The 25,310-nt window shown below is 44.9% G+C and overlaps 1 protein-coding gene across 1 annotated transcript in view; it reads left to right on the top strand.

Annotated features, from left to right (window-relative positions):
- LOC119956611 (ABC transporter B family member 1-like) overlaps positions 1 to 25,310 on the top strand; it is a 309,180-nt gene that overhangs the window by 141,368 nt on the left and 142,502 nt on the right. Inside the window, exons 13-16 of the mRNA XM_038783984.1 lie at positions 2,876 to 3,043; positions 4,862 to 4,923; positions 8,842 to 8,968; positions 20,968 to 21,101. Of these exons, the coding sequence (XP_038639912.1) occupies positions 2,876 to 3,043; positions 4,862 to 4,923; positions 8,842 to 8,968; positions 20,968 to 21,101 (491 nt within the window). The remainder of the gene's footprint in view (positions 1 to 2,875; positions 3,044 to 4,861; positions 4,924 to 8,841; positions 8,969 to 20,967; positions 21,102 to 25,310) is intronic.

The raw sequence follows: 25,310 nt of genomic DNA, 5'->3' as shown, positions 1-25,310 counted from the left end.
ATCGATTGGGTCTCTTCCCAATCGATATGTTTGAATCCCCCAATAATGGGGCAGTTCCTCGGTCACTGGGGCGGTTCTTGGGACTTATTGTTTTGGGCTTCTTTGGCGCCGAAAAGTCTGGCCTTCCATTCAATGTATCGATCTGTGTTTAACTTGTTTCCATTGTATCTGGGGATCGCCCGGTATCGCCTCATTAGTATGTCAACTGGTTTCTTTTCACAGTGCTGTCTGGTTTCTGCAGCAGTCAAAACTGGTTTCTGCAGCAGTCCAAATATGCAAGCGCTTTGCAAGCTGCTTGCTTTACAACATGTCCATTTTCCCTGAATTCCTTGCAATCTTCCATTTTGTGTTGGGCAATGGCCACCCCAGGTGGCTACAGTTGTAACACATACCAACGAAAGGGGAGCCATGGCCACAGTGGTAGGGAAGACAATTACCTGTAAATATATGTGCTGTTTTCTGTTTGCCTTTTTTTATTTCCCATTTTGGCATGCTTTCATCATACCTAACTTATGAAGTGTGAAATACAAGACGTGAAAACCCAATAAAAACACTTTGTAAAAAAAAAAGAAGAAATTATTAACTGCTGAAAAATACAGTATTATTAAAAGCTTAAGATTTAAATGCCATGATGCTAAAGCATTACACAATTGTTCAATCCAGTGCAGTGGAAGCAAGTTAAATGCAGTAGATTGGTAGAAACAAAATTAATTACTTTTGTAAAGGTTTAGATCAAAGGAATGACTCTACCAGATCTAACCATGTCATTTGTGAAAAATTAGACTGTCCAAGAATTCACTTAAAGTGGATCATTGCTCTATAAACTATACAATGCAGCAGCTGAGGAAAGTGAATCACCAATCGGTTTCACGCAACAAGTGGTTGAGGTCTGCAATGCATTGCGTGTGGTGCAGTCAAGTTCAACCAAATCATTTAAAATGTTAAAAAGAAAAGACTTATCGGAAAAGGATGAATGTGCAGGGTTATGGGAGAAGGTTGGAGAATGGCACAAAGTGATTTGTTCATTTGGAGAGCTGGTGCAGACATGATGGGCTGACTGACTCCCTTATGTGCTGTAATTCTGGGATTCTGATTCTTTGATCCTGCCATTTACCTCCATTGGAACTAATTGCGGCAACTATCAGAAAAGCTGATTTTCCTCAGTATGATCTTGCCATTTGGCATAATATTGCCATTTGGGAAGCTGTAATAAGCATTAGTTATTAATCTAATGCAGTTTGTTGATCTAACTATAACCACCACTTCTGAAGCATTTTGACCGTAATATTCATTATATGTGTTTACTAGTCTGATGCATTGACCACAGATTTATGCATTAGTTTCATGAAATACTAGCCTGAAAAACATGAGGGTTATTGAAAATCATTTCAAGGTATAATTTCATTTAAAAATGTATTTTAAAAATAAATAGATTGATTTAAAACAGGAGAAAAGTTTAGAATGCAACCTGGAATGTCACATAAAATAGGGATCTTATGGAAAACTATAGCAATTAATTGATCATGATTCCCAAATTACATTGCTGATTGTTGATCTGAATTTTGAGCATGTTGCCTCTCACCACTACACCTGCCGCAGTCTGGTCCATTGACCTTCTTTCCTCCTCCTGTGAGTAAGATCAGCTGGCATTGGACAAGTTCATCTGTTGGTAGATTGAAAGTTATCAATGCACCTTGCCTGGAATTCTAGCTGCTGCAGAACTAAGAGCACTGATCAAAAATGCTCCCCTGAACAACCTGATTTTCTTCCCCATAATTACAGGGAGGGAAGCATTAAAGGGCGCATACACTCATTGAGAACGGTCCTGTTGACAGATTTCACAACACTAGTTTCTGCAATTATCAAATTCATAATCTGTAAAGAGCTTACCTGTTCCAATCTGTTTTGATATATTGAACGTCCAATTTAGTGTTATAGAATCCCTACATTGTATCAGGAGACCATTCGGCCATCGAGTCTGCACCGGCCCTCTGAATGAGCACTCTGCCTAGGCCCACTCCCCCACCCGATCCTCATAATCCTACAACTGATCATGGCCAATCCGCGTAACCTGTATATCTTTGGGCTGTGGGAGGAAACCGGAGCACCCGGAGGAAACCCCCATAGTCACAGAGAGAACATGCAAACTCCACACAGTCACACAAGGCCGGAATTGAGCCCAGGTCCCTGGCGCTGTGAAGCAACAGTGATAACCACTGTTCCTCCATGCCACCCCTTGGCATGGCGTTATGCCCAGAACCATTCTGCTCACCTGTACACAAGGCCACCTAAACAGGAAGGATATGCATAGGTTTTTAAAAAATGGCTGTTCCATTGCAACAGCGAATGTACCTTTGCATCGATGAGGGAAACAACAGAGGTGAGTGAAGAAAAACGTGGTAGTGACTCTGTCTCCTGCTAGTTTCCCAGGCAATGAACATGTCCATTGATTGTCAAAATTGCAAACTGAGGAGAGTTCTTCAGTATTGACTGATGTAAAAATTGTGAACGACTTAAATAACATAATTTGGTCTGTTTCCAGTATTGATTGGAGGTTCCTTTCCGTTTTCAGTGCAGATGGCTTCAAAGTAATTGATGACTCAGTCATTTCCTTTGTAATAACAATACAATTTCCTCGTTCTAATATTGAACTCTAAGTGGTAATTCCTACCTTGTTCAAAACGGGGAACTATTTCTGTGTGTATTGAATGCCTAATACAATGCAAATGCACTAAAAATGTATTCCCACTTGATGGTCAACTAAAAGGAGCAGTAAAAATGTATGATGGTACTTTATGTTCAAAACGACACTTAGAAAGCTTTCCTTGTCTTTTAACTTAGCATATTTTATTACCTTTCTCTGTTTTTAAATTAGCCTTTATGGTGTATTCGATTAACGTTGCAATGGCATTTGGAATGTTAGCCTCTCTCTATGGTGAATTCATGCAAGCTGTTGGAGCCTCTGTTCGTATCTTTGAACTGCTGGACCGTAAGCCAAAAATTCCCTGTGTGGGTGGAAATCGCTTTGCTTCTCTTGAAGGCAGTAAGTTTTTTATATCTTGAAGTTCATTCAAAGTTTTTTTCGTTGATTTAACTATTCAAGAACTTTTAAATGTATACATTTGTTGATATATGGTAGTAGTTAAAACCCCAATAGAATACGATTACCTGTATGTACGCCAGGTTTTCATGGAAAAGTGAAGTGAACCAGGGAATGAGAAATGAGAACCCAATGCAAAACCACCATTAAGAGCCCCAGACGTTCATGTTATAAAAACAGAATTTTCCACTTTCAATCCTCCGAATACAGTAGCCTTATTTATAAATGAATGGAATTGTAGATTTTTTTTTGGGGGGGGGGGGGGGGGGGGGGCGAGGGGGCGAGGGGGGCAGTGGAGTGGGGAGAGCCTCCGAAATACTTCCACATCCCAGAATCCTTGGCAAGAAAAACACAGTAAATCAGTGACCAGCTCATGAGTTACTATGTTGAATGCAGGAAAACGTTGTTTAGTCATATCTGAGAAGTTTGTTTCTACCATGGGCGCGATTTACCAACAGCATTGTGCCTGGCGAGGATCCGGGTGCGCCGGTTAAATAGCGGAAGAGGCAAAAATCTGATTCCGCGCCAGGTGCGAATCGGTTCGCGATCTAACTGGCCCACTCCTGGTAGCATGTTTCCAGATCCCGCCTAAACGTGGTGAAATACCAATTGACACCAATTAACACCAATCTGCATCTCATTAGCGAGATGCAAGTCCAATCTAATAGCTTCCCAGGAACTAACCAGCTCCCCAGGGAGAGATCAAGCAGGTGCCATTTAGCACTGGTTCACACAAATGGTGTCCCAGACCTTCATGGTCAGGGACAGGGCAGGGTGGCTCTCCTGGCACCTTGGCACGGTAGCCCTTTGACTGCCCACGTGCCCAGATTGCGATGCCAGGCACTGCTGGAGTGCGAGGGTGCAGTGCTATTGTTCCCGGTTGCCACTGCCAAGAGCTGGGGCCTGATGAAAGGCCCATGAAAGAGAGTATGAGGGGGGTACGAAATGGGGGTGGGGGTGAAGGGTGGGTATGAAGGGGCCTCCAGAAGGTTAAGGGGGTGGCCAAAAGGGGCTAGTTTAGCTCACTGGGCTAAATTGCTGGCTTTTAAAGCAGGCCAGCAGCACGGTTCGATTCCCGTACCAGCCTCCCCGGACAGGCGCCGGAATGTGGCAACTAGGGGCTTTTCATAGTAACTTCATTGAAGCCTACTCATGACAATAAGCGATTTTCATTTTCATTTCATTTTCCAAAGTGGGTGGGTGTGGGGCAGGGGTGGGGGTGAGGCCTCAACAATCTGCCTCAAATCTACCCTCAGGGATTCCATAATGGGATGTCCTCACTTGAGGAGGGTGTGGCGTAATGCCCATTTGTGTGGGAGACGACATTGCCCATGTGTGGGGAGGTGTGGGCGACCCTCAAATTCACTTCAGAGGTCGGGGCTGAGTTTCAAAAGGGTGGCCCGATCTCGGAAGAGCAGGTCTCACAAGCAAGTTCAGCTCCCCACTGCTGAAATAGTTTCTAAGTGAGGGCTCGACTGAAGAGAAACTCCCCATGGCCTAAAAAAATTGCTAAGTGTGGGTAAATACTGGTGTGGTTCTTACTGAAAAAGCTGGTGGGAAAACACTCCACTAAACCCCAAAATAACACTTAGGAATTTTTCCACTAGATCAACCTGTCTGGTACATTTCTCGACTCCTTTATTGTCCTGGCACCAAACAATTCTCAGTATAGAATACAAAAAATGTGAATTTTTCCAAGGGACATTAAAAATATTTTCATTGCCTTTTTTTTAGGATGTTAAGATTATTTTCTTATTTCAGGTCTTGAGTTCCAGAAAGTCAGTTTTACGTACCCTACTAGACAAGCGTCTCAAGTTTTGAAGGTAAGTATTTTTGGAAAAATTAATATTTTCAGTATAAACATTCCTGGGACGAACATATTTGGTTTCATGTGGGGGTGCTGTTTACCCCCCCGGACAGGTGGAAAGGTTAAAATTTAGAAATACTCAAACCCAACCTGCCCATTTCCCTATTTGAGGCAGATTGTTGTGGGGTAGACGAGAAGGGTGTGCCAACCTTCTCTGCCATTCATTAATTCTTTGAAGGAGGGCACACGTCCCCATTTTATTTCACTTAAAATTTAACACATGGAGGCTGGGAATCCCAACAGCAAAAGAAGGCTAAATGCCTTTATTGCACTGGTGGGCCACCAGGAGCCTGAACGCTACCCTGCTTCACTAAGCTCGCCTCTGCACAATGGGACCCCTGTAATTGGCTAACTCCCAAACCAGCCCTTTTCTACACAACCCCCATCATGTTCGGATTCATTGACACCTATCCACAACCCACAATGACTGATCTGATCTCTTCACACATCTTCTCTACTGAGTAGTACTACACTCCTACATGCTTCACCCGATGCCTGTGTCTATGTATTTACATTGTGTATTTTATGTTTGCCCTTTGTATTTTCTTTTCATGTATGGAATGATTTGTCTGAACTGTCTGCACTTTTTTGACAATAAGCAAATCCAGTCCAAATGATGCATGAATGACTCCCAACTCCCTGCGATGGCAAATTTACCTGAGACTGCTTTCCAGTCAATCAGTCTCGTTGAATCTAGCGTGGCGAAACTGCTTGAAAAAAAAGTTAAAGGCATCCTGCATTTTAGGTTCCAGCCTTGTTTTCCATCTGAAAACCCTCCTTTTTTTCCCCAGCCCTTTTCCACCCACCCCCAGGGGTTTCTCTTCCTGCTCTATGTCAATATTGTGCTTGTGTTGCATAGGAAAAGTTTGTATATCCGTGTTAACTGCCACTTATTTGTACAAATACCACACGTCAGAGTTTTTGCTCTGTCAAAAGGCAGTAAAATGTAGGACACGCCTCTGTTACAGGATGGATAGTTGAGAGATAAAGTAGTCAAATTGTTTAACTTTTGACATCTCATAGTTGAGAGTGATGGCCGTTTTGAGATGAAAATTTGAGCGCAAAGAGTGGAAGTCTCACCCTTTTTCTATCAAGTCTTTTATTGCTCATCAGCCAAGTGATGGAAGGAGTCATCAACAGTGCTATCAAGCGGCACTTACTCAGCAATAACCTGCTCAAGGACTCTCAGTTTGGGTTCCACCGGGGTCACTCAGCTCCTGACCTCATTACAGTCTTGGTTCAAACATGGACAAAAGAGCTGAATGCCAGAGGTGAGGTGAGAGTGGCTGCCCTTTTCATCAAGGCAGCATTTAACCGAGTGTGGCATCAAGGAGCCCTAGCTAAACTGGAGTCAATGGGAATTGAGGAAAAATCTCCGCTGGTTCGAGTCATACTTGGCACAAAGTACTTTCTGATGCTAAAAGAAACTTGCAGTTGATGACTAACAAATGCTGCCGTTCTTTGATGAGACGAGTGAAACACACCCACGACCCCCAAATAACACATTCTTGTGAGTGATTTAACAAGTCTGCTGGGTGAAAGACACGTAATTAAGTGATTTTTATCTTTTTTTAGAAACACATTAAACTCACACCTTCTATGTTGCTATATAGGCACATGTGAGTAGTATATTGAAAGGTTATATTGAGGAGTTCCTGCTATACTTATGTGAACATCTGATGAATCCTTTGTCATGCTTGTTGCTTTGACATCAAGGTAGCATTTGACCGAGTATGGCATTAAGGAGCCCTAGCCAAAATTGAGTCATTGGGAATCGGGGGAAATTCTCCGCTGGTGGGAGTCATACCTGGCACAAAGGAAGATGGTTGTGGTGGTTGGAGGTCAATCATCTCATCCAGGACATCATACCAGGAGTTCCTCAGAACATTTTCTGGGGGTGTCCCGAGTTTGAGGGCATCATGTTGGAGGTCCTGCAAGTAAGGGTGGCTCCGAGTCCAGAGGTGGCAATCTTTGGAGTGTCGGAAGATCCAGGAGCCCAGGAGGGAGGGGGGTTGTAAAAGAGGTCAACGTTTTGGTCTTTGCTTCTCTGGTGGTCCGGAGATGGATTTTACTGAGATGGAAGGACTTGGAGCCCTTGAAGTCGGGGGTTTGGGTTAGTGACATGGCGGGGTTTCTTAAGTGGTTCACTACAGGGGTTCGCTCAGAGGTGGCAGTCTTTCATCGACTTCTTCGAGAAAAATTAAACTTCTTGTTTTTGCTGCCAAAGTCGATAACCTCACATTTATCCAAATTATACTGCATCTGCCATTCATTTGCCCACTCACTCAACTTGTCCAAATCACGCTGAAGGATCTCTGCATCCTCCTCACAGCTCACCCTCCCACTCAACTTGGTGTCATCTGGAAATTTGGAGATCTTACATTTTGTTCCCTTATCAAAATCATTAAGATATATTGTGAATAGCTGGGGTCGTAGCACCGATCCCTGCCTGCCAATTTGAAAAAGACCCATTAATTCCGACTCTTTGTTTCCTGTCTGCCAATCAGTTTTCTATCCATCTCAATACACTACCCCCAATCCCATGCGCTTTAATTTTACATGCTAATCTTTTATGCGGGACTTTGTCAAATGCTTTCTGAAATTCCAGATTCACCCCATCCACTGGCTCCCCTTAATCAATTCTGCTAGTTACAGCATCACAGAATTCCAGTAGATTTGTCAAGCATGATTATCCTTCCTCAATCCATGCAGAGTCTATCCAACCCTGCCACTGTTTTCTAAGTACTCTGCTAGAAAACCTTTGATAATGGATTCTAGAATTTCCCCGACTACTGGCATCAGGCTTACTGGTCTATAATTCTCTCGACCTCCCTTTTTAAATAGTGGAGTTACATTAGCCACACTCTAATCTGCAGGAACTGTTCTGCAGTCGAGAGAATCCTGGAAGATGACCACCAATGCATCCACTATTTCTAGAGCCACCTCCTTCAGTACCCTGGGATGTAAATCATCTGGCCTGGGGATTTATCAGCCATCAATCCCATCAATTTCACCAACACCATTTCTCTACTGATATTGATCACCATCAGTTCCGCCTTCTCACTAAACCCTGTATTCACCAACATTTCTGGTATCTTATTTGTGTCCTCATTTGTGAAGACAGCATCAAATTATGTATTTAGTTGCTGAGCCATTTCTTTGTCCCCTATAATACATTCCCCTGGTTCTGACTGTAAAGGACCTACATTTGTCTTACCATACTTTTTCTCTTCACGTACCTATAGAAACTTCGACAGTTAGCTTTTATGTTCACTGCAAGCTTACTTTCGTGCTCTATTTTGCCCTTAATCAATCCCCCCTGTCCTCCTTTGCTGAATTAGAAACCGCTCCCAATCCTCAGACCTGTTGTTTTTCTTGGCCCATTGATATGCTACTTCCTTGGATTGAATACTATCCCTAATTTCCCTTGTAAGCCATGAATTGGCCAACTTTCCCGTTTTACTTTTGTGCCAGACAGGAATAAAAAATTGTTGCAGTTCCTCCATGCGCTCTTTGAATGTTTGCCATTGCCTATCCACTGTCATCCATTTAAGTAACATTTCCTAATCGATCAAAGCCAACTCACGCCCAGTTTATCGTAGTTTCCTTTGTTAAGATTCAGGACACTAGTCTCAGAATCAACTACTTGACTCTCCATTTTGATGAAAAATTCTATCATCTTGTGGACGCACATCCCCAAGGGGTTGCACGCAACTCACCACCACCTTCTGAAGGGCAACTAAGGATGGGAAATAAATGATGACCTAACCAGTGATGCCCACGTTCCGTAAGTGATTTTTAAAAAAAAGTGACTAGGAATTTGACTTCCATCATTCTAACTGTCTCAGTGATCATCAAAACTTTGTATTTGTAGGAAATTACATTTGCAGTTGAACCGGGTAACATGATCGCATTGGTTGGTCCATCAGGTGGAGGAAAATCAACTATAGTCAACCTAATAGAAAGATTCTATGATCCAGATTCTGGAATAATACTACTTGGTATGATATTTCCTTAACAGTATTGTTCATCAGAAAAATTAAAATTATTCAAGTATATACATTTTTGTCATAATTCTGCTAAAATCAGCAGTTTGAATCTAATGTAAGTTTTTTTTATAAGGAGGTATGTAGAATACTGATGGAATATCTAAATGTTCTCATTGATTGACCTTTCTTTGTAATGGTCTGCAGTTTTAAAGAGTGCAGATACCCACCAGAATCGTTCTAGCTTTCCAGCTCATAAGCAAAAAAAAATCTGAACAGCGCAAAGAAAGTCATGAATTGGAGCAGTGTCTGGCTGATCAGCTGGTAGCTAATTCGCAGCAAAATTTGATTTAAAAAAATAAATAAATTTAGAGTACCCAATTCCTTTTTTCCAATTAAGGGGCAATTTAGCATGTTCAATCCACCTACCTTGCACATCTTTGGGTTGTGGGGGCGAAACCCACGCAAACACAGGGAGAATGTGCAAACTCCACACGGACAGTGACCCAGAGCCGGGATCGAAGCATAATTTGATTGATTGGAGTATGCTGCAGTGAGCATTGAGTGAATCAGACCAGAGACTTGCTTCTTTAGGAAGATAAAGCCTGGTATTACCCAGGGGCTGTATCTATGTTAGAGTTGGTCATGGTGGTGTTGGGGGGGGGGGGGGGGGGTCGTCTCCCTGCTGTTAAGAAACAAAGTTGCTGCTTATTCAATTTCGATTCCATTTCGAAAGGCACAAACTGAATTGATTCCCTTTTCCTGTGAATGTACTGCAACTTCAAGTCAGGTTTGCTTGCTGCAGTCGATCGTAAAAAAAATCGATAAAGAATTATGATAGTGCAGTAGTGCAAGATTAACGGCAAATGTAATTAAATCTTCCTATCTAGATAACTCTACATGCTGACAGATACGTATATAATTTGCAAAAATTCAACTTGCTTCTAACATTATGACTGGATTAAGAATAATCCCACGATTTCAATAGTTGCAAAATGTGCGCGCAAGATTCCCATTGTTATACTAAATCAAAGCCATTATGCAACCAAGTGACAGGGAGGATTGCAATGGGATTAATTCAGCAAACCTATTGCCTCCAGTGATTTTAATGGCTGGAGCTGTTATAATTAGCTGCTCAACTATTTCAATGAGTGCAGCAGAACAAAATTCTTAGGAATTTAGGATGGGAAAGTAATGAATGAAGTTTGATGGGATGTTTGCACCTTAAATCGGGCCCCATGATGTAGATACGCCAGCGCAATGCTGCAAATGTCCAGGAAATCTTTGGCCAATATGTACATAAGAATAAACATTGTTTAGACCGCATAATAACTCCCAAAGAAATTTGCTGTGTTCTTTACAAAAATCTGTTTTTACATATTAAATGTTCATTCTTATACAAATTGGGTCTGCCATCCTGTGGACAACATGATGTAAGGGTTCCCTTTCTTGCTTCCTTTCGCCTCATAAGAGCCTTATGATTCTTGCATCACCATGCAAGATTGGTATAATTGGTGCATGATTGGATTAGCTCATTGTGTTTAACAGGCTAATGAGGAGGCTTTAATGCCAGCAGTAGAAGGAGAACTGTGAAGTAAATTAAAATTGCCTTTGTTTGTAAACTTCAAAACATGGCTTGTGTGGAAATATCCTTCGTGTGCAGTACCTATTCAAATCTCATTTGGTTGGCATTATTTCATTGTCAAATACATAAAGTCTTTCTCCAATTTCTCTCTTGTATCCCCTCACACATGATCCCGCACATATTCCCGCGCCCGCAGAACGCCGGGACCCATCCGGATCACAAACTCGCCCCCCCAGCAACCCCTCTACCTCAACCAGCGCCCGGGACCCTGCCAGACGCAACCCCAGAAACGTAAACAGCGCCCTGGACCTCACTAGTGCCCTGGACCCCGCCAGACGCAACCACTTACCTTCCACAAGGGCTGACGTCTCCCATTGGATCCCAGGATCATTCAGCAGCAGCCGCCGACCGAGGAAGCGCGGGAAAAGCAGCGGTCTGCAGGTTAGACTGAAGCAACGCGGTTTCAAGACCCCACTCCCCAGCATATTCCTGGCAAACATCCAAGCGATTGAAAACAAGCTGGATGAACTTAACGCCAGATTTACCTCTCAGAGGGAAGTAAGAGACTGCTGTGTGCTCTGTTTCACAGAGACATGGCTCACCCCCGCCTCACCGGACTGTGCCATACAACCTGAAGGCTTCTCTATTCACCGGGTGGACCGCACGGCATCTTCAGGCAAAGCAAAGGGTGGAGGGGTTTGCCTCTTCATCAACTCCTCCTGGTGTTTGGATGTGGTGACCCTGGTGACCTACTGCTCCCCAGACCTGGAATACCTGACCGTAAAGTGCCGCCCATACTATCTTCCACGTGAGTTCACTTCAGCCATTATCACAGCGGTCTACATCCCACCCCAGGCAGAAGTGAGGAAGGCGCTGGATGAACTGTACACAGTCATCAACAACTATGAAACAGAACATCCGGAGGCCTTGTTCATTGTGGCCGGAGACTTCAACAAAGCCAACCTCAGGAGTGTACTGCCAAAATTCCACCAGCACATTTCCTGTCCCACCAGGGGCGACAACACTCTTGACCACTGCTACTCAAAAATCAAGGGCGCCAACCGTTCCATCCCCCGACCGCACTTTAGACCACAAGACTGTGCTCCTTCTCCCGGCTTACAAGCAGAAACTCAAGCGGGAGAATCCAGCTAAGAAGGTTGTGCAGTGCTGGTCCGAGGAGACAGAAGAGCTCTTGCGTGACTGCTTAGAGACAGTGGATTGGTCCATATTTAAGAACTCAGCGACTAACTTAAATGAGTATGCCACCACCATCACAGACTTCATCAGCAAATGTGTGGACGACTGCATGCCAAAGAAAGCAGTACGTACGTTCCCCAACCGGAAACCATGGCTCAACCGCGAGATTGACTCCCTACTGAAGGACAGATCTGAGGCGTTCAAGGCAGACGATTGTCCTATTCAAGAAATTCATGTACGACCTCCGCAAAGCCATCCGAGATGCCAAGAGAGAATATCAAACTAAGCTAGAGTCACAGACAGACTCTCGGCGGTTGTGGCAAGGACTAAACAACATAACGGGCTACAAAGCGAAGCCGAGCAGTATCTCTGGCAGCAGCGCACCCCTCCCCGATGAACTTAATGCATTCTATGCTCGGTTTGAGCAGATTACCAACAATCCGCTGTCGAGTGCCCCAGCAGCCCATAATTCACCCATACCCACCATCACAGTTTCCGAAATCAGATCGGCCTTCCTGAAAGTGAACCCACGGAAGGCGATGGGCGCGGACGGGAACCCTGGTCGTGCACTCCGAGCCTGTGCATACCAGCTGGCAGAGGTATTCACAGACATCTTTAACCTATCCCTACTCCACTCCGAGGTCCCCACCTGCTTCAAGAAGACTATCATCATACCGGTACCAAAGAAGAACCAGGTAACATGCCTCAATGACTACCGCACGGTGGCCCTGACATTAATTGTAATGAAGTGCTTCGAGAGGCTGATCATGAAGCGCATCACCTCCATACTCCCGGAACGCCTTGACCCACCTCAATTCGCATACCGTCGCAACCGGTCCACATCAGACGCCATTTCCCTGGCCCTACACTCACCCCTAGAGCATCTAGAAAACAAGGACTCCTACATCAGACTCCTATTTATTGACTACAGCTCCGCCTTCAACACCATAATCCCAGCCAAGCTCATATCAAAGCTCCAAAACCTAGGACTTGGCTCTCCACTCTGCAATTGGATCCTTGACTTTCTGACCAACAGACCACAATTAGTAAGAATGAACACCGCCACCTCCTCCACAATAGTCCTCAATACCGGTGCTCCGCAAGGCTGCGTACTTAGCCCCCTACTCTACTCCCTGTACACACACGACTGCGTGGCAAAACTTGGTTCCAACTCTGTAATGTACTCCAATTGGCCAACCAATAAAGCCAATTGGAGTATGAGCTCCCTCAATGATAGCTCATTGAGGGGGCCCATATAATCACCTGTGTAGGCTTTGTGAGCAGTCTTAAGTTGACTGGACTGCTAGCAGCACTGTTTGTAGCTGCTCCTGTAATATCGTTATTGTAAATAAATATCGGTGTGGTGACGGAACTCCTGCCTCCCGCGGATTACTGCAAACTCCATCTACAAGTTTGCTGACGATACGACCATAGTGGGCCGGATCTCGAATAACGACGAGTCTGAATACAGGAGGGAGATAGAGAACCTAGTGGAGTGGTGTAACGACAACAATCTCTCCCTCAATGCCAGCAAAACTAAAGAGCTGGTCATCGACTTCAGGAAGCAAAGTACTGTACACACCCCTGTCAGCATCAACGGGGCCGAGGTGGAGATGGTTAGCAATTTCAAATTCCTAGGGGTGCACATCACCAAAAATCTGTCCTGGTCCACTCGCGTCGATGCTATCACCAAGAAAGCCCAATAGCGCCTATACTTCCTCATGAAACTAAGGAAATTCAGCATGTCCACATTAACCCTTACCAACTTTTACAGATGCACTATATGCTAAATTGCCCGTAGTGTCCTAATAAAAGTAAGGTTAAGGGGGGGGTTGTTGGGTTACGGGTATAGGGTGTATACGTGGGTTTGAGTAGGGTGATCATGGCTCGGCACAACATTGAGGGCCGAAGGGCCTGTTCTGTGCTGTACTGTTCTATGTTCTATGTTCTAAAGCATCCTATCGGCTGCATCACAGCCTGGTATGGCAACTGCTCGGCCCAGGACCACAAGAAACTTCAGAGAGTCGTGAATACCGCCCAGTCCATCACACGAACCTGCCTCCCATCCATGGACTCCATCTACACCTCCCGCTGGCTGGGGAAAGCGGGCAGCATAATCAAGGATCCCTCCCACCCAGCTTACTCACTTTTCCAACTTCTTCCATCGGGCAGGAGATACAGAAGTCTGAGAACACGCATGAACAGACTCAAAAACAGCTTCTTCCCCACTGTCACCAGACTCCTAAATGACCCTCTTATTGACTGACCTCATTAACACTACACCCTGTATGCTTCTTCCGATGCCAATGCTTATGTAGTTACATTGTATATCTTGTGTTGCCCTATTATGTATTCTCATGTATTTTCTTGAATTTTGTTAAATTCCCTTTTCTTCCATGTACTGAATGATCTGTTGAGCTGCTTGCAGAAAAATACTTTTCACTCTACCTCGGTACACGTGACAATAACCAAATCCAATCCAATCCAATCTCACTTAAATTTATGGACCAAGAAGAGGAGTTGGGAATGTCAAGCAAACAAAATACTGGCGAGGTTTTATTAAAAACATCTGTTTGCGGCTGTGTTGGTTTTGAATGCACTGTACTCCAGAGTCCTTTCTTATGTTGTATATCCTTGATTCCCCAGTCAGTCTAACAACATAACACTCAGTTACTGCACCACTTTACTTAATGTTCACTTCAGTACTTTCGGTGTGGCAGTGGATTTTCTGATTCATTGGAACAAGTACAATTTCTCAGATTCTGGCGGTGAGAATTAAAACAATCTGCGGTACTCTGCCTTTTCCATATGCATTTTACAATTATGAGGTTTCTGGTAGTCACATTTAAAATCTGATGTATTGGCACCCATAAGCAAAAAGCACTTTTTTGTTTTCACTATTTGATTTAATAGATGTTTTCACTCTTGCATAATTCCAAACTTTCCATGTGGACATCAAATAAAAAAAGAGGGAAAATTAGTAAGGATCTTGCTCTTTGGAAACTCTACTTTGGCATAACTTTGGCGCAGGGGCTGGTTTAGCACAGTGGGCTAAACAGCTGGCTTGTAATGCAGAACAAGGCCAGCAGCGAGGGTTCAATTCCGTACCGGTCTCCACGAACGGGCGCCGGAATGTGGCGACTAGGGGCTTTTCACAGTAACTTCATTGAAGCCTACTTATCACAATAAACGATTATTATTATTAACTTGGCTTCCTCCTGTTGGCTACAGCACAGTTTGGTTGGAGTTGTGGATGTGCAGTCACAACATCTGACTTTTTATTAAGAATGCTACATATTGGCTTTGGGAGAAAGTTTGGGTCACTTTCTTTCAAAACTTTTTTGTGAATTAACACCAGTGATTCAGAACATGGTTGCTTTCATCATGTTGCATCTATTTTCTAACCGTTAATCATCAAATTAATTTTTGGCATATAAGACATGAGAGCAGAATTAGACCATTCAGCCCATTGAGTCTGCTCTGCCATTCAATCATGGCTGATATGTTTCTCATCCCCATTCTCCTGCCTTCTCCCCATAACCCCTGACTCCTTATTGATCAAGAACCTATCTATCTCTGTCTCAAAGACACTCAGTGATTTGGCCTCCACCGCCTTCTGCTGCAAAGAGTTCCACAGATTCGCCACCTGAAGAAATTCCTCCTCATCTCTGTTTTAAAGGATCATCCCTTCAGTCTGAGGCTGTGCCCTCGGGGGCTTGTTTTTCCTACTCGTGGAAACATCCTCTCCACGTATGTGTATATATGTTATAGTGTACTGTTTATTTATTAAGCCTCTTGCTTATGCACTTGCAAATTGTTTGCAAACAGAACAGGTCTCTTGAATTGGAGCTATGTATTGGGTCTTATGCCAACACCATTGAAAGTTCCGCATGCTCTCCAGATTGGGCAGGACACGTGGGATGCGTATTTATCTGTTGATGTGTTTCTTTTAACTGCTTTGCTGCTCTAGATTAAATCTTCTTTCAGCACTGAGCTGAAAATTATCTTTCCGTTTCCATGATCTACTCTTGTGGCAATCAGAATTTACAGGGACAATAAAGTAGTCCTTCTGATGAAAGATACGATTTTTCTTGGTACAGTTGATCCAAAATTAGTGTAAAACATCACCGAGTTTTAAGTGCAAACTTATGTTCACGACAAATGGTTTCCAACTTCTACTCTAGTTCAAGAAATATTGCACTGGAAGCCACACTGCCCACAAAACTGGCCATGCACCCAGATTGAATTAATCGCCAGAGCTTTTGCGATTTGCATTCCTTGTTCTTTGTGGAGGCGGAAAGCCATCATCTAGTTATTTTGGACACAATGACACTAATAGGAACATTAAAAGCTGTTGAATGTATTTTTAAATTTAAATTTACTAAAATTGATTTTACTGTACCCCAATTTTATTAGAAAATGGCTCTGTACTTTATGAAATGTCTCTAGTAATTCCTGATACTCTCAGTTGATAGGTTCACGCTGTAGTTAAAAAATATTTATTTTTTGTGATTTATCCATTTTCAGCTATATGAATCAAACTTAGGGCGGCATGCGGCGCAGTGGATAGCACTGGGACTGCGGCGCTGAGGACCCGGGTTTGAATCCCGGCCCTGGGTCACTGTCCATGTGGAGTTTGCACATTCTCCCCATGTCTGCATGGGTTTCACCCCCACAACCCAAAGGTGTGCAGGCTAGGTGGATTGGCCACATTAAATTGCCCCTTAATTGGGAAAAAAAAATAATTGGGTACTCTACCAAGTTACCACTCTTCACCAAGTTACCACTCTTTTTAAAATTTTTAAATTTAGAGTACCCAATTAATTTTTTCCAATTAAGGGGCAATTTAGCATGGCCAATCCACCTAGCCTGTACATCCTTTTGGGGTGTGGGGGCGAAACCCACGCAAACACGGGGAGAATGTGCAAACTCCACAGGGACAGTGACCCAGAGCCGGGATCGAACCTGGAACCTCAGTGCCGTGAGGCAGCAAGGCTAACCCACTGCGCCACCGAGCTTCCCCAGTTACCACTCTTAAATATAGAAATGAAAATTTCTAAAGCTATTTTGTAAAGCATTGCATTTTTAAATGCTTCCCAATTGACCTGACTATTGTGGTGGCATCCTCAGGGCTCTCTTCCGAGGTGGTCTCATGGGAGACTGGAGAGGGGGCAACACAGGAAGGGCCAGCGCTGTTGGCTGGAGGATCTGCGGGAGAATGGACATGTGGTCAGTGGGAGGGATGGGTCTTCATCTTTGCAGCGATCGTCAGCCTCTACATTGGTGACCGCCCTGTCATTGGCCACACCAGTCACCTCCAGGGCCCGCTCGAAGGAGGTGAGGATTCTTACGTCCGGTACGCCTCCGCCAGTCTGGCCCCTCTCCCGGCGATTGTGGGAGAGCTTTTCCTGAGACACAGAGAGGGCATCATGAGCCACACGCATGGTTCACAATTGCAGGGGGGGAGGGGTTGATTGTGACAGAAGGGTGGGGGGGTTGAAGGACACAGTTAAAAGTTTTACAACACCAGGTTAAAGTCCAACAGGTTTTTTTGGAATCAGTAGCTTTCGGAGCTTAGCTCCTTCAGCAGGTGAGTGACTCTAAAATAGGTGGAATAATAAGTTGCAATGAAGAAATAAGAAATTTACAAATGGATATGGATATGTTAGATGAGTGGGCCAAAATTTGGCAGATGGGAGTTTAATGTGGATAAGTGTGACACTATCCATTTTGGTCGGAAAAATAGAAAGGTAACTTATTATCTAAATGGAGAGAAACTTCAGAGTGCTTTGGTGCAGAGGGATCTGAATCACAGAAAACCTGTATACAGGTACAGAAGGTAATAAGGAAAGCAAATGGAATTTTGGTATTTATTGCTAAAGGAATAGAGTAATTAGGTAGGGAAATGTCGCTGCAACTGTACAAGGCATTGGTGAGACAGCATCTGGACTATTGTGCACAGTTTTGGTCCCCTTATTTGAGGAAAGATGTTGTGGCATTGGAGGCAGTTCAGAGGAGGTTCACTAGGTTGCTTCCAGAGATGAGGGATTTGTCTTATGAAGAGAGATTGAGCAGTTAAGGCCTATCATTTCTAGAGTTTAGAAGAATGAGAGATCTAATTAAGGTATATAAGATGCTAAAGGGAACTGACAAAACAGATGTAAGGCAGATGTTTCCTCTTTTTTTTCCAATTAAGGGCAATTTAACATGGTCAATCCACCTACTCTGTGCATCTTTGGATCAAGGGGATGAGACCCACACAGACATGGGGGGAATGTGCAAACTCCACACGGACAGTGACCCGGGTCAGGATCGAACCCAGGTTCTCGGCGCCATGAGGCAGCAGTGCTAACCACTTTGCCACTGTGCTGCCCCTGGATGTTTCCTCTTTTGGTCATAGTTTTAGGATAAGGGGCAGCCGATTTAAAACCGAGATGGTGAGAAATTACTTTTCTCCAAAGGGTCATAAGTCTGTGAATTCACTACCTCGAATGTAGTGGATGGTGGGACATTGAATAAATTTAAGGAGGAAATGGACAGATTTTTTATTAATAATGGGTTGTGGGATTGTGGAGAATGAGCAGGAAAGTGGAGTGAGGCAGAGATGTGATCAGCCATGATCGTTTTGAATGGGGGTGGCACATTACACAGTGGTTAGCACTGGGATTACGCCGCCAAGGACCCGGATTCGAATCCCGGCCCTGGGTCACTGTCCGTGTGGAGTTTGCACATTTGCCCGTGACTGCGTGGGTTTCAGCCCCACAACCCAGAGATGTGCAGGGCAGGTGGATTGGCCATACTAAATTGCCCCTTAATTGGGGTGGGGGGGGGGGGGGGGGGGGGAGGAAAAAAATTGGGTATTCAAAATTTATTTTTAAAAAAGAATGATCGTCTTGAATGGCGGAGCAGGCTCGAGGTGAATTGCCTACTCCTGCTCCTAGTTTTTATGTTAATTATAATAATAATCTTTAGTGTCACATGTAGGCTTACATTAACACTGCAATGAAGTTACCGTGAAAAGCCCCTAATCGCCACATTCCGGCGCCTGTTCGGGTACACGGAGGGAGAATTCAGAATGTCCAAATTACCTAACAGCACGTCTTTCGGGACTTGTGGGAGGAAACCAGAGCACCCGTAGGAAACCCACGCAGACACGGGGAGAACGTGCAGACTCCACATAGACAGTGAGCCACGCCGGGATTCGAACCTGGGACTGTTTGCACGTCCTCCCCGTGTTTGAGTGGGTTTCGCTCCCACAACCCAAAGATGTGCAGGGTAGGTGGATTAGCCACGCTAAATTGCCCCTTAATGGGAAAAAATGAATTGGGCGCTCTAAATTTAAAAATAAAATAGTGGCAGGATCAGACAGTGTCAACATGGATTTATGAAGGGAAAATCATACTTGACAAATCTACTGGAGTTCTTTGTGGATGTAACTAGTAGACAAGGGGGAGCCAGTGGATGTAGTATATTTGGACTTTCAGAAGGCTTTTGATAAAGTCCGGCATGAGAGATTTGTGTGTAAAATTAAAGTGCATGGGATTAGTGGCAGTGTATTGAAATGGATAGAAAACTGGTTGGCAGCCAGGAAACAAAAGAGTAGGAATAAACGGGTCTTTTTAAAATTGACAGGCAGTGATTAGTGAGGTACTGCAGGGATCGGTGCTAGGACTCCAGCTCTTCACAATATATATTAATGATTTAGATGAGGGAACAAAATGTCCCGGCTCTGGGTCACTGTCCGTGTGGAGTTTGCACGTTCTCCCCGTGTCTGCGTGGGTTTCGCCCCCACAACCCAAAAATGTGCAGAGTAGGTGGATTGGCCACGCTAAATTGCCCCTTAATTGGAAAAAATAATTGGCTAATCTAAATTTAAAAAAAAAAACGAGGGAACAAAATGGGATATCTCCAAATTTGCAGATGACACCAAGTTGCGTGAGAGGGTGAGTTGTGAGGAGGATGCAGAGATCCTTCAGTGTAATTTGGACCCTTCAGTGTAATTTGGGTGAGTGGACAAATGAATGGCAGGTGCCGTATAATTTGTAGAAATGCGAGGTTACCCACTTTGGTCGCAAATACGAGAAGGCAGACTATTATCTGAATAGCCATAAATTAGGAGAGGGAAATGTGCAACTAGACTTGGGTGTCCTCGTACGCCAGTCACTGAAGGTAAGCATGCAGGTACAGCAGGCGGTAAAGAAGACAAATGGAGGGGATTTGAGTACAGGAGCAGGGATATCCTGCTGCAATCTTGAGGCCACACCTGGAATATTGTGTGCAGTTTTGGTCTCCTTATCTTGCTCTAGAGGGAGTGCAGCAAAGGTTTACCAGTTTGATTCTTGGGATGGCGCGACTGACGTATGACGAGAGATTGAATCGGTTAGGATTGTATTCGTTGGAGTTCAGAAGAATGAGGGAGTAATCTCATAGAAACCTATAAAATTCTAAAGGGACTAGGCAAGGTAGCTGCAGGAAGTATGCTCCCGATGGTGGGTGTGACCAGAACCAGGGGTCACTGTCTGAGGATACGGATGGACCATTTAGGACAGAGAGGAGGAGAAATTTCTTCACCCAGAGAGTGGTCGGACTGTGGAACCTGTTACCACAGTTGAGGCAAAAACATTGCATATTTTTAACAAGCAATTAGATATAGCACTTACGGCGAAGCGGATCAAAGGATATGGGGGAGAAAGCGGATCAAAGGATATGGGGGAGAAAACGGAATTAGGATATTCAGTTAGATGATCAGCCATGATAATGAACGGCGGAACAGGATCAAAGGGCTGAATTGCCTAATCCTCCTCCTATTTACTATATTTCTATGTTATTGAAGCTTGCAGCTCAGCCAAGCATTCATAATGAGACAGTCTGGCAATGTTTTCACCATACACCAATGGCTGGGTATCTGTTTCTCCAGATCCATAGATTTATTTTTCCTGTTAACTGAGTAGGCAAGTGTCAGTATAACATTAGTTGGCTCAACTACAATATCCTTAATGATCAAATTGCATCAATATTCATTGCCGAGGGTCACAAATGTGAAGTTGTATATCTTGGGCAAGGTACTTGAATGCAACTAGTATGAATCAACTTCTTCAGGAGAAAACTAGGGGAATTTTGTTTTGAAGGGTTACTGCAGAATTCATGAGTTTGACATCCAGTATTCCAACACAGTAATGTTGGTGCTTGAGTGTTGCTATTTTGAATAACTCTATTTGTATTGTTTAATTAGGAGGATGTGATCTAGAAAGCTTGGATCCACAGTGGTTCCGGCAGAAGATTTCAATCGTCAGTCAGGAACCTATGTTGTTTGCAACGTCAATAAAAAATAATATCACATATGGAAGAGAGGCGAATATGGAGGAGGTAAGCTTTTACATATTTGTTCAATTGTACAGTAAGGATTTCTACAGTTTGAAACATGCAGCAAAACATACAAAGGGATTAAGATTGGGTGTCTAAATTGTGGAAACACTTGGCAAAACCTATCTGACTGTTTGGACTTCCAAGATAGAAAACTTTACAATAAAAAGAACAAAGACTTGTAATTAGCATAGCATCTTTCACAGCCTCCGGAAATCCCAAAGCGCTTGACAGCCCCTATTCATTGAGTCTGAGCTGCCCTTAGCAGTAGTTATTTTTGGGTACAATTAAGTTAAGGTCATTAACTTTTATTGTCTCAGACTTTGAACTTTCGAGACAGGCAGCTATTCTGAATGAAAATGATGACCTGGAGGGAGAGGTGAGTGAGCTTCCAAGCTAAAAGAGGGTTTTGAAACTGAATTTTTAGTTTTGATTCCTGTTCTAACTGGGAAAGCCCGCAGCTACATGACTTCATTTATACCCGTCATAATTTTTCTGCTTGAAAGCAGGAATCAGGAGAAACTGTTGACAGCATGAATTCCATTTTAGGCTAGGACAATCATCAAGTGTCACTGACACTACTCTGACATCTCCAAGACACAGGTGACACAGGCACGGTAGCAGAGTTGTTAGCACTGTTGCTTCACAGCGCTATGGACCCGGGTTCGATTCCCGGCTTGGGTCACTGTGTCTGTGGAGTCTGCACATTTTGCCCATGTCTGCATGGGTTTCCTCCGGGTGTTCCAGTTTCCTCCCACAGTGCAAAGATGTGCAGCTAAGGTGGATTGGTCACGCTAAATTGCCCCATAGTGTCCAAACGTTAGGTGGAGTTACTGGGTTACGGGGATAGGGTGGAGGTGTGTGCTCTTTCAGGGGCTGGTGTAGACTCGATGGGCCGAAAGGCCTCCTTCTGCACTGTAAATTCTATGATTCAACTGCACTGCTAAGTTTACTAAGGAAAGAGAATAGTAAAAATTAAACCAATATATTAAAGGAATATTGGCTAATATAATTTGCAGGTTTTCCAGTTTTTAAACAAAGAGCTACAAGGAAGGACAGCAGAAGTTGAGGTTTTTTTACACTCGATAAGCGAGAAAACTTTATTGTGGCATTTAACCTGAACGCTGAAATACAGTTTAACATGAAGCCAAGATGGGTAATGGGATGAAACTCGGAAATTAAAACGTGAATAGACAGAACAGATATAACTTTGTGCAGACAGTAGTCAATGGAATAGACAGCGGAGGGTGGTATTTGATCTGATAATATCAGTGATTTTAAGGAGTTGAACATGCATTTGGTGAGAAAATCAGTTCAGAGCTACAACTAATGAAATGCCAGTACTGGCTTTGAACTCTTAAAGCACACCAGATGGGTCATAATGGTCTTTTGTTTTTGATCCTGTAAATTCCTATGGTTCCAATTTTACTGTAAGGGCATGATTTTTTTTTACGTGAAAGTGAATAGACGACTGGGAACAAAATTTTAATATCTCGCTCAGCTTCATGTTAAGAAGTCTTACAACACCAGGTTAAAGTCCAACATGTTTGTTTCAAACACTAGCTTTCGGAGCACTGCTCCTTTCTCGGGTGAATTCAACCTGGACTTTAACCTGGTGTTGTAAGACTTCTTACTGTGCTCACCCCAGTCCAACGCCGGCATCTCCACTTCATGTTAAAGCAGTGTTGATGGGACTTTGGTGGAGGCCATGAGATGAACGGTTGCACATAAGGTGGCTCCTGCTTGGGGATTTGGTTATTGGCCCTTTTTGCCTGTTTAATAGGTGCTATTCGGGTGGAAAAGTGTTGTAGTTGGAGAGTTTGTGTTTCTCCTCCGGCTTGGGATGTCTGGAGGAACAAGTCGAGTAAGGGGTCCTCGCCTGACTTAGAAGGCTCTCATGTCGCAGGAGGGGAGAAAATGGCGGAGGCCCCTGTGTCATCGTTGCCCTCTCAGTGGACAATTGAGAAGCTGGTGGAATTCCTAGTGGAGGAGTTCAGGAAACAAGAGGCAGGTGGTCATGAATGATTTGACAAAGGTGATTGAGCCCATTCGTGCAGCTCTGGGCATGGTGAAACAACGACTGGAGGTATAGGGCTCGACGATTCGGAAGGTATGGGAGAAGGTCGTGGAACACGGTGACCGGATCGCCACCTTGGAGGCAGAGGTGGCGATGTTGGTGAAGGGGCAGAAGGTATTGAATGCCAAGGTCAACGACGAGGGGAATCTCTCCAGACAGCAACATTTATGGATCGTTGGGCTGCCTGAGGGCATAGAAGGTCCGAGTGCCATGGATTATATGGCAAAGATGTCTTAGTGGGGGTGGGGCAGGAGGGGGCAGCTTCGAAAAATCATCCTAAAATGGCTTGGGCCCACAGTTTAGGGCGACCGCCACCTTGACAGCCACCGGGAGTAGATGCCCTCCCCCACACCCCTGCAGCACTTTGTGTGCCAATATTTGGCAGATATGTCGCACTACCTCCCTGCTTAACCTGAGTCTTTGACGGCATGCCTGGTCTAATAGGTCCTCGAATGACAGGCATTGTCGATACACACGAGGACTCATGCGGCGCCTCCTTGGCATCCCTCCTCTGCCTGTTCAGCAGCTGGCTCTCTATCCTTGGTGGCTTCCTCCTGTTCCGCTGCTGCCCGCTCCGCTGCTGCCTGCTCCGCTCCTGCAGCTTCACCCTTCTCGAGCTGCTCCAGCTCATAGTCACAGGGCGTCCCCCAGGGGCTGCAGCGACTAGGAGGAAGGCCACTATTGCTGGTTGAATTCCAATATCCATTGTCTGTCGGGGGGGGAACGGTCGACATGTTAACATAGTGTGCAGCCCCATGCCCAACCAGGTCCAACGGGCTACATGATGGCCCTGGTTGGCACTGCGGGCTCTGCGCCCCTCCCCCCCCCCCCCCTCCATCACCGCTCCCCTGGCCCCTTCGGTAGCCAGCACTGAGGGGGCCTCTGGCTCTGGCGCCCGCCCCTGATGCCAGGGATACCATCAGCTAACACTGCCCTTGCCAGTTGTAAGCTCTGCGGCCCCTTGCTGGCTTTCCCATATTGGCTATAGTGGGCTATAGGTTGCCCACCAGTGAGTGTGGAGGTAGGTATGATCGAGGGATAGATGGGGGGGAGGGGGGGTGTGCAAGTGGGGACACGCAACCAGCCGGTGTCACCCTGCAGAAACAGGGGCCAAAGTGGGTGGTCTGAACGGAGTGCAGCAAGATGGCTGCCTTGCAGACCAAGTCAATGGTGGTCCGTGACTGGACATCGCCCCAGTCCCGTGGTGGGGGTCACCCAGCCACTCAGCCTGTTTTCCCCCATCCCCCCCCGTGCCGTCTGTAACTCGGCCCATCGAAGGTGGAGAATCTCAGAGACCCCGGAGAATACCGGGTCAGGCCTGCTGATGACATGCAAGCGGTGTTTACTGTACGTGCGTTCCGGAACGCATTGGCGCCGCTGTCGGAGTGACTGAGAATTGCGATTTGACGTCAAATTGGCGCCCGCTGCATTTTGGTGTTGGAACAGAATCTCCGCCCAATCGAGTTTCGCAATTTCGGCATCAGCCAACGGAGAATTCCATCCCGTAGGTTTATACGGGCTGGGATGGATTTGTCGTACACGATCTGGGACAGGGAGGGAGCCGAGAGGTTTCGGGATTTCTTTGTGGAATGTAGGTTTGCTGGACTGGAGGAATTGGTGGAGAAGTTCCAACTCCCGGGAAGGAACATATTTAGTTTTTTGCAGGTACGGAACTTTTTGGGAAAGGAACTCTCTTCATTTCCTCAGTTTCCGGCGTCGTCTCTTACGGATAAGGTGCTATCTTTTGATGAAATAGGAGAAGGGAGGATGCCAGATATATATGGGCAGTTGATGGTGAGGGTGGGGGTTCACTGGAGGAAGTAAAGGGAAAATGGGAAGAAGTCGGGTTTTGCTTTTGAGGGGAGGGGAGGTGTGGTGTGAGATGCTGCATAGGGTCACTTCTACCTCCTCATGTGCAAGACTGAGTTTGATTCAGTTTAAAGTGGTACATAAGGCGCACATGACCAGGCTACGTATGAGTGAGTTATTTCCGGGTGTAGAGGATAGATGTGAGCGTTGCTCAAAGGGTCCGGCAAACCACTCGCATATGTTCTAGGCCTGCCCTAAGTTGGTTAAATTTTGGGCTTCCTTCTTCGAGACAATGTCGGAGATTCTGGAAGTTAGAGTGGAGTCGT

Source organism: Scyliorhinus canicula, chromosome 1 (genome assembly GCF_902713615.1).
Source record: "Scyliorhinus canicula chromosome 1, sScyCan1.1, whole genome shotgun sequence".
Taxonomy (NCBI): domain Eukaryota; kingdom Metazoa; phylum Chordata; class Chondrichthyes; order Carcharhiniformes; family Scyliorhinidae; genus Scyliorhinus; species Scyliorhinus canicula.
Note: the sequence above shows the minus strand (reverse complement) of the source record. Positions and strands in the feature narration are given on the sequence as shown.